The sequence below is a fragment of the Danio rerio genome, chromosome 10, assembly GCF_052040795.2.
Source record: "Danio rerio strain M-AB ecotype USA chromosome 10, GRCz13ab, whole genome shotgun sequence".
Classification (NCBI taxonomy): domain Eukaryota; kingdom Metazoa; phylum Chordata; class Actinopteri; order Cypriniformes; family Danionidae; genus Danio; species Danio rerio.
Window position 1 is genome coordinate 25,041,171 of NC_141030.1, and position 15,859 is coordinate 25,057,029.

At 35.2% G+C, this 15,859-nt stretch overlaps 2 protein-coding genes across 2 annotated transcripts in view; both read left to right on the top strand.

The window, feature by feature from the left end:
* The window catches only part of fbxw11b (F-box and WD repeat domain containing 11b), a 649,789-nt gene that overhangs the window by 59,178 nt on the left and 574,752 nt on the right, over positions 1-15,859 (top strand). The window lies entirely within an intron of this gene.
* The window catches only part of pcdh1a1 (protocadherin 1 alpha 1), a 142,910-nt gene continuing 133,448 nt past the window's right edge, over positions 6,398-15,859 (top strand). The window contains exon 1 of the mRNA NM_001024095.2: positions 6,398-8,863. Coding sequence (NP_001019266.2) covers positions 6,398-8,863 — 2,466 coding nt within the window. The remainder of the gene's footprint in view (positions 8,864-15,859) is intronic.

Here is a 15,859-nt window from a genome sequence, read left to right on the forward strand (position 1 = left end):
CACCCTGTGGCACTTCACGAAGGTGCAATTAGGATCTAGGTCTACATCTGTAGTCAGAGCCATGCTCCCATATGCCAGTTTGTGAATTTAGAGCTTCCAAAGCACTATAGGTTTATGGATATACCTCATTCCATCTTTTATAAACACTTTTTTTTTTTATAAAGGCTTCATTAAGAACTGCTTTAGTTCTTTATAGCATAGATGTGATAAGGTGCTGGAAACATTGCTCTGAGATTTTGAGAATATGCTGACATGACTTGGTTTAGTTAGTTTACTTGAAAAAAAGTCAGTACAATCCATTTTACTTGGAACTCTTAAGTTGACTTAATTTGTCTTATTATTATTGGTGGAGAGTACTGAAAAATCATACTCAAGTAAAAATACCATTACTTGCCCAAATATGTAGTGCAAGAAGAGTAAAAGCATCAGTTGTAAATATTACTCAAATTATGAGTAAAAAGTTGACCTTTTAAAAGTCCTCAAGAGTATAGTAAGTATTACACTGTGAAAAGTTAATGTGTATTCATGCAATTTGAGCAGGGATGTGGAAATGTAATGCATTTAGTGATCTTCCTATATTAATTTCTTCCTTTGTTTGTTCTGATCTTTCTTCATTCATTCGTTTTTTTTCCTTCATTCATTTGTTCATCCTTTTGTTCCTTCTTTCATTAGGTCCTGTGTTCAATCATTAATTTGTTTGCTTTTATTTGTTTGGTCCTTCCTTCATTATTTTAGTCCTTTCTTCCTTTATTCTGCCCTTGCTTCCATTATTCTTTCATTCCATTTAGCGATTGTTTAAGGCTGTTTGATGATTTCAGTTATCATACAGTCGACATCATTCATTTTTCCTGTCAGTGACAAGTCTCTGGGTATTTGCGTGGAAAAAATTTTCTTGGACATTTTTAATGCTTCCAAAAGGTTTGGGGCATTCATAAAGCGCCTATGTCTTGAGGTTGTTTAGTATGATGTGATTTACTTTCTATGTGCGATTTGATTGGACAGGAATCCAAGGACTGATTTTTATTTTTTAGCCAATCACCACAGACAAGAAAGAAATAAAGTAGTTACTGCAGGTTGAAGGAAAATAGTGGAGTCAAAGTACTGATATAAAGCACTGAAAATTTACTCAAGGGGAAGTAAAAGTACACATTTTTAAAACCACATAGTAAATTACAAATTCTGAAAAAAATACTCAAGTAGCTTGAATATTTGTAATTTGTTACTTCACACTACTGATCATTATGCACATTGTTCCTTTACTTAATTTGAAGCAATAAGTTTACTTACTTAAAAAAATAAAAAAAGTAATGTCTACTAACTGCTTTTTACAGAGTAGTTGCAGATTTATCATTTGGATTTATCCTCGATGCATGTTTGCTTTTTGTTTAAACTACTTCAAACAACACATATCTTGAGTTCTTTGGGGAGACAACTTAAATTTCTTATGTTCATTCTACTTCAATTTGTAAAAACTAGTAAGTTAACTCAAATCGTTAGTGTGAAACCCAGCATTTTTACAGTGTGTGAATTTATAGTTCCTGTTCATGCCAAAGTTGCCCTATTGGATTGAGATCTGGTGACTATGAGGACATTTGAGTTTAGCGAATAAGCTCTCATGTTCAAGAAACGATGATTTCATCCTTTGTTGCACAAAGTAAAAAGTAATTTGTTTACTTTAAAACAAAGTATGTAAACCAATTGCCTTAAAACTTTTAATTAAATTAACTGCATGCATAATTATAAAAATTAAGTTAAATCAGCTTAACAGCTCCAACGGTTTTATTTACTTAAAAAAAGTGTAAGGCAAGGGGTTTGCTCAATACAATCTCACAGTAATTCATAACTCATAACATCTCTTAATGAGTTAAGGTTAGAGGTGGGGTTAGGGCAATGCATCGTTTTAAATCTGACCTTTTTATACAAATGAAATCGTAACAAATTAGCCACTTTTCTTACAATACATAAATAGTTACGCTTCCCTGTGAAACTGGGCTGGTTTACTCACTTTTTAAAAAAAGTAACCAATTGTTTTTACTGTGAAATATCCTGCTGGAAGCGGCTATCCCAAGAATTTTAAACATGAAAAGTTAACAGTGCAGAGATGAAGGTCCCATGATGGAATAAAAAATAAAAAAACGTAAATAATAAAAAATTAATTAACAAATTTTTTGGGAGTTAATTTGTATTACTGTCATATTTCTATCAGCTTGAACTAGTTTGGCTGTTCTCTTCTGACATCAAGTCATTTTTGTCCACTGAACTGCTGCTTACTGAATATTTTCTCTTTTTCAGATCATTTTTTGTAAACACTAAAAATAGCTGTGCATGAAAATCCCACTAGATTAGCAGTTTCTGAGATACTCAGACCAGTCCATCTGGCACCAACTACACGATTCTCAAAATCACCTTTCAAGCTTATTTGACCTTCAGCAGATCTTCCTGACCCTCGTCTATGTCTAAAGGCATTGAGTTACTGCCAAATGATTGGCTGATTAGATATCTAGGTTAACAAACACTGATAATTATTAAAAGACATATGGTTTTTAAAAACTTGTGTAGAAATATAATTCCACCCATTTTGTAAAAATAAGTGGTACACAATCCTAAAAAGCTAGTAAATTTTACAACTAATTACAAAGAAATAGCAAAGTATAATATATATATATATATATATATATATATATATATATATATATATATATATATATATATATATATATTTATACAATCGAAGTCAGAATTAGTAGCCCCTCTTTGAATGTTTTTCTCGTTTTTAAATATTTCCAAAATAATGTTTAACAGAGCAAGGGAATCTTCACAGTATGCCTTATAATATTTTTTTCTTCTGAAGAAAGTCTTATTTGTTTTTATTTCTGCTAGAATAAAAGCAGTTTTAAATTTTTTTTACACCATTTTAAGGACAAAATTATTAGCCCCTTTTAGGCTATTTTTTCCCAATAATCTAAAGATCAAAGTATCGTTATACAATAACTTGCCTAATTACCCTAACCTGCCTAGTTAACCTTAAGCCTTTAAATGTCACTTTAAGCTGTATAGAAATGTCTTTAGTGAAATATTATTTACCGTCATCATGGCAAAGATAAAATAAATCAGTTATTAGAGATGAGTTATTAAAACTATTATGATTACAAAGAAATTATAAGGTTCTATCTGACATTTTTGTCAAAATTGAGTTATTGACATATTCTTATTAAATGACAACTTATTTACATTATGGGATGTTTTTTTATAAGTTGTTTACATTTTAAGACTTTTAATGAAAACCAAGTTTAAAATCAAAGCTTATTTTTTTCAAACATTGCAAGGCTGCTAAACAATAGTTTAAACAATGTTCAAACCATGTTTTAGTATTTCCTTCGGTCAGACAGCAAAGCACTAATAATAGTAATGTAATGTTAAATAATTTGCTGACAGAAGAAGTTTCTACAAAAACAAAAATAGTATACTGATTAAATGTATACTATAAAGTAAAATGTAATTATTACATTTAATAAAAAAAGAAAAAATATATATTATTTATATATGTACACTGTTCACAATCTCATGTAGAATCTACAGTAACTTACTGGCAGCAGTTTGCCAATAACTTACTGTAAATTTATTACAGCAAAAATGTATTTGCATTTGTATATATATATATATATATATATATATATATATATATATATATATATATATATATATATATATATATATATATATATATATATACATATATATGGAACTAACTAATTTGTTAAAGTATTTTTTAAATCAATATTTAAATAAATCAATAATTTCCCCGAATTTAAAATAATTTACTTTTTAATGTTTAGAGGTAAAATTACAATTATCTTTTCTTTTTTTTTCTTTTTTTCAATTGTCGAGCTCTTCTCTGTAGACTCAGACCCTTTGGATTAGAAACAGTGGGTCGGTTGTGTAGCCTAATACTGTTGTAGGTCAATCCGCATTTATGGAGTTCACAGAAGGCTAATGTAGGCTGCAGACTAATTTAAAATCATTAAACCACTCTGGTAAAATCAATTCAGAGATTGTAGGAAAATGAGCCTTAATTAGTGGCAGTCTAATGTCTGGACCACATGACACCCGAAAATTTGTAGGGGGTGGGTTAAAAAAAAAAAAAACTTTTTATCCCTACTTCTCGTTATACCTCTCTATATTTATATTGCTGTTTTTTTTTGACCATACTAGAATTTAGAAAAGGTGTTTGGCATGAGCACCGACACTACATTTTTGCAGCCTTAAAACGTCCTAAAATAAGTGCAGAGAAAGGTGATTAGTTAGCCAATGATTTTTCCCCTTCTTTCAAGCATTGTTTATATAATGTCAGTCTTTATAGGAGTATTCAGATGTTTGATGAACCAAGGTTTGTTGAAGTGAACTCGCATTCACTTGAGAAGTTAATCAAGAGTAACATTTTGGGCAGAATCTGATGGTACATTAACAAAATATGAATAGCCCTCCAATAATTATTGTATATCACTAATGCATATTTACTGATTTGTTTTTTAAGTGTAATTTTAGTTGCACTTCTTAAAACTGACCTAAAACTTCACTCCACTAGACCTAAACGACAATAAACATGAAGAACAGTTTACACCACACCACTCCACGTTCGTGTCCTCTTTTTGGCCATTAATGAGAGTAAATGTGTTTGTTTGGTGGGTCGATTTAAGTTGCTTTATTTCCGACTCGGCTCTATGCCATTTAGTATGCACTTAAGGTAATGGAAAGCAGAAAAATATCATGGGAACCCTGTAGTCTGCTGTTCAACCAATCGTGAACAGCTGGATTATGCCTCACAAAACCTTTTAATACCACTGTTCACTAATGATCCGGACCGGCGGCCCTTTAATCCCCACTACATTAATTAAAAAGAGCACGAGCCCTTGGAAGATCATGCCATCTGCTGCTGTTTCATTCCACAGACAGATTGTGTTTGGTGCTTATTTAAAACTGAATTTCTTTACTTGTCAGGGAAGGCAGGAAGAATGAGAAAGGGATAAGACTGCTGGAATTACAGAGAAACTAATTATGCTGAAATACCGTAAAGTCTTTGACTTAGCTTTGTTGTGCGCTCTGGTAGGCAAGCATGAATTTTGATAAAAACTTGTAGTTTGTGCAGTAGCTGAGAGAGCTCAAACAGACTGCAAGGTAAGAAAACGTGCAATTAGAAAAACACAATTTTAGAAAACATCTTCAACAATTTGACAACATGCTAACGCAAATTCTCATAACATACGGTATTATCTGAGAGGTGAGTTTAAGTTATTGTAATATCCAGGTTGTATGGGTTCTTGTTCTTTGTATATTATTGTAGCATTACAAATTACTCAATTAATGTTAAATTAAACTATTTTAATGCCATGCTAGCAAGAGTTTTATTTCATTTCACTTTAATTGTGCAGTTCATCAGATTATTAAGGCTAAAAATAATTAAGCAACAAAGAACTGATTAGTATGTTAAAAGCAATAAACTAAAAACCAGACAGGTTTATCATTTTTGGGGGTCCCCTGACACATTTAAACTGTGGTCTGTGATATTTGTAGAGCACTTCTGTATTTGCATGTGTTGTGAGAATAAAAAATCTAAAATATTAATTGAATTTTAAAAAACTAAAATATAGAAACTTATTTGCATTTTGGCCAATTGTTTAGACACCAACAATATTTTGCAGATTTCTGTGTCAGCGCCCCCAAAAAAGATAGCTTCTAAACTACAATCATTTGTGTTGTGTTTTGATGCTTAGTTTAAAACATGACAGCCTAATTGTTGCCTCAGATTCCTCATATAAAGTCAGTTAATTTTGGATTAATTTATTACAAATATAAACATTACATTCATAGTATTAAGCGTTTTAAAGGTAGTCTGGTAACTGTTAAAAAATATGACAACTAGCTGGCAAATGTTAATAATTCTATATTTAAATTACATTTTAATAAAATTTATTTATTTATGCATTTATTTATTTTGTTTCCGTGTGCGTAATGGGAGACACATCATTAATTAATCTAATATTAAATGTAATAAGAAATGCAATGAAAATGAGAACACAGGGGGGGGGGGGGGGGTGCATAAAAATAAGTGTTTACTGTTTACCTCCTCCCTTTCTGTCTCCCTCGTCCAAACACACGCACACTCTCTCACTCTGGCGCACGTGCCATTGGCCAAAGGCGCGCGCACTTGTGCTAAAGTACGCGGTTCAGGGACTTACCACTCCAATGTCCAATGTCAATAGCGTGGTCTTTCTCTCTCCTGATTTGAGTGTTTTTTTTTTTTTTTTTGCTAAATTTATCTACCTTTTTAAAGCTATAACTATGCGTGTTTTGTTTGGTCTTTCACCTTAATGCGCGCGTTAGAAAGGAGCCTGTTTTAATGGAGAAGCGGATGTGGACAAGGCAGGTAACCTGCCTGGCGCTCATCGCATCTCTGATGGATGTAGTTCTGGCACAGATTCGTTACACGATCCCCGAGGAACTGGAGCACGGGGCATTTGTTGGAAATATCGCGGAGGATCTGGGACTAGACACTAACAAACTTTCAGTCCGACGATTCAGAATAGTCTCGGGCGCAAAAAGACAATATTTAGAGGTAAATTTAGAAAACGGGGTTTTGTTTGTCAATGAAAGAATCGATCGAGAGGAGTTGTGCGAACAAAATCCATATTGTTCATTCCACCTCCAGGTTGTGATCGAAAACCCTTTGGAACTGTATAGGGTGGAAGTTGAAATATTTGACGTCAACGACAACTCTCCCGTTTTTCCATGGAGCGAGTTTAACCTGGATATCTCTGAATCTGCCGCGCCTGGATCACGCTTCCCGCTGGAAAGCGCGCAGGATCTTGATGTCGCGGACAACTCTTTGCGCTCGTATTTGTTAAGCGTAAACGAACACTTTGTCCTGGATGTCCAAACGCGAAGCGATGGAAGCAAATTCGCTGAACTCATCCTGGAAAGCCCACTGGACCGGGAGCAGCAGAAAACTCACCTTATGGTGCTTACAGCGGTGGACGGCGGCTCGCCAGAGAGATCTGGAACCGCGCAAATAAACATAACTGTACTGGATGCCAACGACAACGCACCTGTGTTCGACCAGAACTTTTATAAAGTAAGGCTGGCTGAAAACGCACCACGGGGAACAGTCGTAATAAAACTTAACGCCACCGATCTCGATGAAGGACCCAACGGGGAGATCACGTACTCTTTTAGCGGCCACGCGCCCATGAGAGTGCGCGAGCTGTTTAGCGTGGACTCTCGGACTGGAGAAATCAAAGTAAAGGGACTTATAGATTATGAAAAGGCACGAATGCATGAGATTTACGTGCAAGCCAAAGACAAGGGACCGTCCGCTGTAGCGGTGCACTGCAAAGTTATGGTGAACATCATAGACGTCAACGACAATCTTCCAGAAGTGATTCTCACATCTGTATCTACGCCAGTCCAAGAAGACGCGCCCCCCGGCACAGTGATCGCCGTCATCAGCGTCATGGATAAGGATTCTGGAGAAAACGGGAATGTGGACTGTGAAATTCCACATCATGTCCCCTTTCAACTTCATTCTTCTTTTAAAAATTATTATACATTGGTTACATGCGATTTTCTAGACAGAGAGAGCATTTCAGAGTATAACATCACTCTTACTGCGCGTGATATGGGCTCACCGCCTCTTTTTACGCGGAAAACTATTTTAGTACAAGTGTCAGATATCAACGATAACGCGCCGCGTTTCAAGCAGCCCTCCTACACGGTCTACCTGACCGAAAACAACGCACCAGGAGCATCCATCTGCACCATCACCGCGCAAGACGCGGACGCGGACCAGAATTCCTACTTATCCTATTCAATTCTGGAGAACGATATACACGGGATGCCAGTGTCCACCTACGTGTCCATCAACTCAGACAACGGCAACATTTACGCGCTGCGCTCATTCGACCACGAGCAGCTTAGAAACTTTCAAATCGTGGTTCAAGCAGAAGACGCAGGTTTCCCGCCTCTGCGCGCGAATGTAACCGTGAACGTGTTTGTTTTGGACCAGAATGACAACCCTCCGGTCATTGTGTCCCCGATGCCTGAGAACGACACTGCAGCGGTTGTGGTTGTCCCTCGATATGTTGACGCCGGATACCTGGTGGCGAAAATCACCGCCATGGACGCGGACGCGGGGCAAAACTCGCGTCTGTTTTATGAAGTCCTCCAGGCTACAGATGCTAGTTTGTTTAGCGTTGCCTTGTACACTGGAGAGATCAGGACAATTCGCCGGTTGATGGACAACGACCCCAGGAGACACAGGCTGGTGGTTTTGGTCAAGGACAACGGTCAGCCGCCGCTCTCGGCCACGGCCTCCATCATGTTGTCAGTTGTTGACAGTGCGCCAGAATCCTCGCCTGATTTTGGTGACCTCGCGCTCAGCCCTCACTACCGGTCAAACCTAACGCTGTATTTAATCGTGTCTCTGGGCGCAGTTTCATTCACATTTCTCGTGGCTATTATTGTCCTGGCTTCAATCAAGGGATGCAAGGACGGTAACTCGTGCTGTGGGTTTCATACGAAGGACTCCGAGAGCGAAGTCATTAAAAAGTCGAACCTAAACATTCACATATCACCGGGATCCATTAAACGGGATCAATTCAACGCGAACAACCCAATGGGCCCAAATTACTGCTATAAAATGTGTTTAACTCCAGAGTCGTCGAAAAGTGACTTCATGTTTCTCAAGCCCTGTAGTCCGACAGGAACATCTTCTCGAAACAACATTAAGGAGATTGAAAACAAAACCCTGACCTGGAGCTCAGGCAGCCACAGTATTAGTACAAGAAATGGGACGACCTCCCCAAACGAGGCAAGTAATCAATCAATCAATCAATCAATCAATCAATCAATCAATCAATCAATCAATCAATCAATCAAAAAAGCAAGATCAACGGAGTAACCACTAGAGGGAGACTCCAGATATTTTTGTGCTTTATAATCAACCCAGAAACTGGTATTTATTAAAAAATTAAAAACAAGTAAGAACTAAACAACAACAACAACAATAACAATAACAACAACAATAATAATAACAACAACAATAATAATAATAATAATAATAATAAGAAGAAGAAGAAGAAGAAGAAGAAGAACATAAGGTAATGATATGAATTGTAAAAGTAGATAATTACTAAATATTAGTAAACAAGATTTCTTAATAAATGCAATATGAATATTCATTCATTAATTTTCTTTTTTCTGCTTAGTCCCTTTATTAATCAGGGGTCACCACAGTTAAATGAACCACCAACTTATCCAGCAAATGTTTTACGCAGCGGATGCCCTTCCAACTGCAACCAGGGGGCGAATTACAGGGCGGTTTGGGGGGTCTGACCCACCTAATTTACGCTTGATCCCCCCTGAAGGACATCAAAACAAGATGGGGGTCTGCCCTTTAATAGTTATCAAATAGTTTGCTCTGATCTCTATCTTAAATAATATTAATAATTAAAATTATAGATAACTTCAACACCACCACTATAAGGGTTCATACCATTGTGAATGCAAGTTTGCGGCAACAATATTCATTCATCTGTTTAATAACAGCAAATCTAAAGCACCAAAAGACAGTCTAAATGTTTACAAAACAAGTTTCTTTGAAAAAGGCATTTGTAGGTGTCTGTAAAACAAGATGCCTTGTTTGTATTTTATTATACACTAGCTCGCACATGGAAGTTAAACAGTAAAATAAAACATATGTGCAGTCTTTCATGGTCATCCATTAATAGGTGCAGGAAAGCAAACCACTCTCTGTTTATTTAATATAAATTTGGTTCACTGAGACATTTTACCAAACATAACCAAAAAAACCACTGTGCCACCGCGACGCACAATATAAATATAATATTTCATATTATTAATAATATAAATTAAGTAGAAATAATGCATGTTAATTTAAACAATGTTATTTACATTACTAATTGTACCAATGTAAAACTATAATATATTTTAATATAATAATAAAAGTATTAGTAATATTAAATGTACTATTATATAATAACAATACAACATAATAATAATCAATAACAACAGAATTTAAACAATATAATTAAAGTTAAATCAAATATTGATATATAACAATAATATTAATATTAATAATTATAATTATATAAAACAATAAAATACAATGATATTGAATTAAAATACATATCAACAATATGAATTAAAATAAAACATAATTATATTAATAATATTATTATCATAAGGTGGCATGGTGGCTCAGTGGTTACAACTGTCGCCTCACTGCAAGAAGGTCCCGGCAGGGCCAGTTGGCATTTCTGTGTGGAGTTTGCATGTTCACCCGTGTTTGCGTGTGTATGAGTGTGTGTGTGTGTGAATGCAAGAGTGTATGGGTGTTTTCCAATACTAAGTTATGGCTGCAAGGGCATCTGCTGCGTAAAGCAAATGCTGAAATAGTTGGCGGTTCATTTCGCTGTGGTGACCCATGAAAAATAAAAGTCTAGGCTGAAGGAAAATGAATAAATGAATATTATTGTGATACATTCATTTTCTTTTCAGCTTAGTTCCTTTATTAATCAGAGGTCGCCACAGCAGAATGAACCACCAACTTATCCAGCATATGTTTTATGCAGTGTATGCCCTTCCGGCTGCAACCCATCACTGAGCAACATCCATACACTCTCATTCACACACACTACACTACGGACAATTTAGCTCACCCAATTCCCCTACAGCACGTCTTTGGACTTGTGGGGTAAACCGGAGTACCCGGAGGAAACCCACATGAACACAGGGAAAACATGCAAACTCCACACAGAAATGCCAACTGAGCCAGCTGTGGCTTGAACCAACAACCTTCTTGCTGTGAGGCAACTGTGCTACCCCATTATTATTGCCATTATATATAAAGTTAAATCAAATTAACAATAACAATAATACTTTTATTAATATTAAAATAGATTTTAAGTTATAAATCATATACATTTAAAATTAAATAATTACAAAACAATGAAATAACAATAATATCAACAACTATTATTATTATTATACATGTGTTGAACAGCACTGAAAAGAACTGATCAAACAGCATTGTTTGTTTTATTGTGCCATTTCCCCTTTGCTTCTTTCTCCTATTCTTTTATTCTGTGAACTAGACCTTAAAATTCCTAATGCACAGTTCATAAATAAACCATCAAATAAACAAATGCATTGTTGTCACTGCTCCATATGGTAGGTGTACTGCAACAATGCGATGAATTAATAAAATGCATTAGTGACTGTTTTTTGATGTATTCTGAGGTATTTCCCATTTTTTGGCACAGACATTATGTTTGTAGTACATTCTTGAACCTCTAACATGTAACTAAAGTAAATATTTTAAACCTTTTTCTTGCTTTGCAGTTCAAACAGGCAAACAGAGACCGAACGCTCACCAAGAACCAGCTGAATTACACGTATAGAAGGTGATTACAGTAAAAGCTGATTCCATCTCTCGCTCTCTCTGTCTATCTTTTGCTCACATTCACAAAGCCTCTTACCTGTCCATGTTTTTGTTTTTCTAGTAATACTCCATTAAACACAGGTAGAACATTGCAGCGCAGACTGATCCAGGACTCAGACAACTACTCCTACACCTCTGTCCCACAGTACTGGACCTGGGGGAATCACATACATGGTAAAATATTCATCATCCCTAAAACATTTATTTTAAAGAGGTCCTGTTATGCCAATTTCACTGTTATATGGTGTTTGAACACAGGTGTGGGTTCAAAGTGCACGTAAACAACCAGTCTATGATGGTAAAAATCCAGCCACAACTTTTTTTAATCCCCATTAATCATAAATAAATGCATGAATCCAAGTCACTATGGCTGAATTTAATTTTTAATGGAAATGTGCCTAAGAATGTCGGTAAAGTGTTATATGATTGCGGTAAATATATTTCAGACTGAACTGTTTAATCAATGAAAATTAGAGTTAGAGTTTTTGAAAGATACAAATGAGTCTTACTGTAATTTTATATCGCAAACAAGAATGTCACTTAATATATTGTGAACATTTCCAAACATCCTTTCTAAATGTGCTTGCTAACATGCTGAAAGAGTTATGTGGTTAAAGTTATCTATGTTTCCATTCTATTTTTATGTTTATTTTGGATTATGAGCATTAAAAATTCTTGATGGAAATGCGTTAAAAAATGTATGTGCACTACAAAAAAATATGCAAAACCTTTAATTTACCGAATAAATTTCAGCATGCAGATAAAAAAATTGTGTTATTTTATTTCCACATAATAACAAAAATAGGTGCAATGGGACAGCAATACAGTTTTACAGTCACTTTGGTCCATTTCTCAGATCAGAATTGAAGTTCTCCAAACTACCTGTTTAATCTTCACATCATTGTGTCACTTGTGCACATCAGAACAGCAGTTTTTCATTACTTTGAACAAAATACAAATGCTTTTGTACATTTGTGCAAATGATTATGTGCAATTCTCTGCTGTTTCCTACATTACCAATTGATTATGTCATGTTTATCAAAATGTATTATTTTGGTCTCTGTTGAGTCTCACCCCCATAACATTTACAGTTTTTCTTGTTTGCTTTTCATTTTCATTATCACTATCCCAGCAGAGCAGAAGACAGGTCTTGCAAATGTGTAAACTCTTTTTCATTGGATTGACAAATTTTCCCCAACATTTTTCAAAACAGTTAAAACACACACATGTCATTCAAGCAGCCCAAACTCCATTGTTTTAGCTAGGCTAACCAAACAGAAACCATCTATTCCTAACAATTAGAAACTTTCAAGATCAGTATGAAATCTCTAAAGCAGCGGTTTGACACTCCTTCACAGAAATCTGCATTAGGAATGCATTTTTTGTATTTATATTATTTCCAATATGGTATTATTTTTAAATCTTTCTACAATTGGTAAATTTCTTCAAGATTATACTTGACTTTTTCTAATGAAGGTTTAAAAAGAGATTACCCTATGTTCACATTTCTACTTTTTTTTTTTTTGTGCTATGCAGTGCTGTCTTTTCCTTTCTGTGCCACAATGACAAGATCTGTCAACAAATTACAGCACAAACAGCCAAAAAACAATATTGCCATAGTTTACGTCAGAACAGCCCTCCAGAGTACACTGTTATTGACAACATGACAAAGTAATCTGACTGTCTTTTCCATACACAATGACACAAGGACCTGTCATTCTGAAGGCACTAACATGTTCATTGACACAGAAATGTAGTTTTGAGGGTTGAACCAAGGATTTTGAGCAGGAGATTGGCTTTTGCAAGGAATCCATGGTGTTTTGCTATTTGGACACATTGTTTTGAGAAATGCACTTACTGTTTTGCAAATTTCAGTTCTGAGAAATACTCTAAAGCGACTGAGAGAAACTGTAATTGACAAAGCAGCAGATTGACCACATTGCAAAAACTCTGAAATATTGTTTGGTCTTTCTGATATAAAAATCTGTCATCACAGTGTTTTGGAATTATTACTTCCCAGAATTGTCTTAAGTGGCTGCACTCCTAAACAGTCTTCATGTTCTCAGGCACAATTCATTTATTGCAGTTTTTCTCAATTGCACACTTTTCAAAACAGACTTCACATTCTCTAAACTGGGAGTGCAAATGTCAAAACGGTTTGCTGGAACTTCAGAGCTTTAATGCATATCTGCAAAATGTAGTTACTCCCCAAAAACATTTAATTTATGCGTTAAAACATAGTTATGATCAGTAATTTGGCCAAGGCTCTCAAAACATAAAGTGTATTTGTCATCGTGTGAGCCACACTGCTTAAAATCATTAGGTGTTTTTTCACCATGACAGTCAACCATGGAATTTAAGGTTTAAAAAATCTGATATTTGTTGAGAAGAGTCAATAGTCATAGTCAGAGGAAAAAAAATGAACGTTTGTATTTACACAGTGCATTTATTTGTCTACAACTGTATTACATGCAAAGTGCAATCTTGCTTGCCTAATTACTGTATTGTGTATTTCATATTGCTTATGTTACCACAAATACACAAAAAAATACTAACAAATATCATCCATGAAAAAAAATATTCTTGGTGGTCATCCTGTGGCTCTTTTGGGCCAGAGATTACTTGTCTTCCAATTGCTCTTCCATGAAGCTACGGTCACACTGCACTTTTCTCCCCATAGACCTCTATTAATATGCACGCTCGTGCAACAAGTTTCACAGTTCGCTGTGTTGGAAAGTTCAAGCTTGGTGAACTCTGACCTGCGATATGGCATCACATGCTGGCGTGAGACCAATCGAAGATCAAAACATGACCTCTCTGGACAGAAATTTAAAACATGGACCAATCGCTTGCTATTTTTAATGTCTAATCATCTTGTTTAATCCTGCCTCTTTTCACAGCGCCCTACAACAGATTTTTGCTAGCTCAAACTCTAGTGCAGGGCTATTTAATTGGCGGCCCACGGGCCGAACCTGGCCCCCGAGGCAATTTGTTCTGGCCCTCCAAATAGTGTGACCAAGACATAAAAATATATTTATCATAAATAGGGATGCAACAATTAGCTGATTTCACTATTAACTGCGCTTTAATTCGTCACAGTTAATTAATTGTAAAAAGCCGCATTTCTGTTGCACGGAAAAGTTATGACAAGTTGCCACTTGTGCGCTAGTTTAAGGTACTAAGTATGTTCACCGAAGCTAATACACGCTCACACCGGATTAACTACAGCAGCGGCCGTTCCCATATCTTGTCTTTTCCGCTTGCAAGTTTGTTATTTTTAATGTAAGAATGACAATATGCGCGCACAAGCAGAGCAATGCGCTTGCCTCTGTCCGGGTGCACCAAACTTAATTAGTTAAATAGATAACGCAAATTGTATTGCAACTAGAGGTCATTTACCAATTTAGCAGACATTACAATGTCAATATCAAATATTTATGGTCTAAATGTGTGTATATAAATATTTGATGGTTAAATAAATAGTTTTGAGTCTGATGGCTTGCACAATTTTATTTAGAGATGTTTTTTTTGGAGGGGAGCATAAAACATCCCCTTTAAAGGAATTCTCAGAAAAAAACACCAAATTTTAACGTAGGTTTCTAGTGATTAAACTGACTTTTTGTGCTATTTCCAACAGATTTTAAGACCTCACCCAAGGCTGGGGGTTTTCCAAATCGCTCATGGACACGATATAACCAGCAGGAGTCAGTTCATCCATCAGCAGACTATCAGCATAATGTTTATATTCCTGGAACTCCATCAGCACTCTGTACACTCAAACTGGCTAACAATGGGGACATTGAGGTCTACAACTCATTCTCAACGTTTGGCAAAAAGAAAAAGCCAAACAATACCCTTCATGAAGACGCCATAATAACAAATGATTTTTTCAAATGATATTTATAATGTTTTTTTTTTTTTTTTTTTTACCTGTAGTTCACTGTATATTTTAGTTGGAGCATATGTGCTGTGTATGATTTTCTTTCATAAATTTCACAACAAATAGCACCTAAAAGTACTCTGATGAATTTATTTTTGAAAATATCTTCAGTGATCAGAAACTTAACAAAAGTGTTTGACAGATGGGTGTTTTAACTGATAACTTATATAGGCTATATTATCCAATTTTATATACCTCTTGTTTCCAAAATGTACAGAATAAAAAGTAATATTAGAATTTATTGAATACACCTCTGTGGTATTTCTTTTTTCTTCTCATAAAAAATAAGGTATGTTCACACATATGAGCAGTTTGTTTTTGTGACAGAGCTTCTACAGTGCAACAGAAATACAGAGACAGGCCAAAAAACAAATAATAAATATGTTTTTAAATAGAAATAAGTA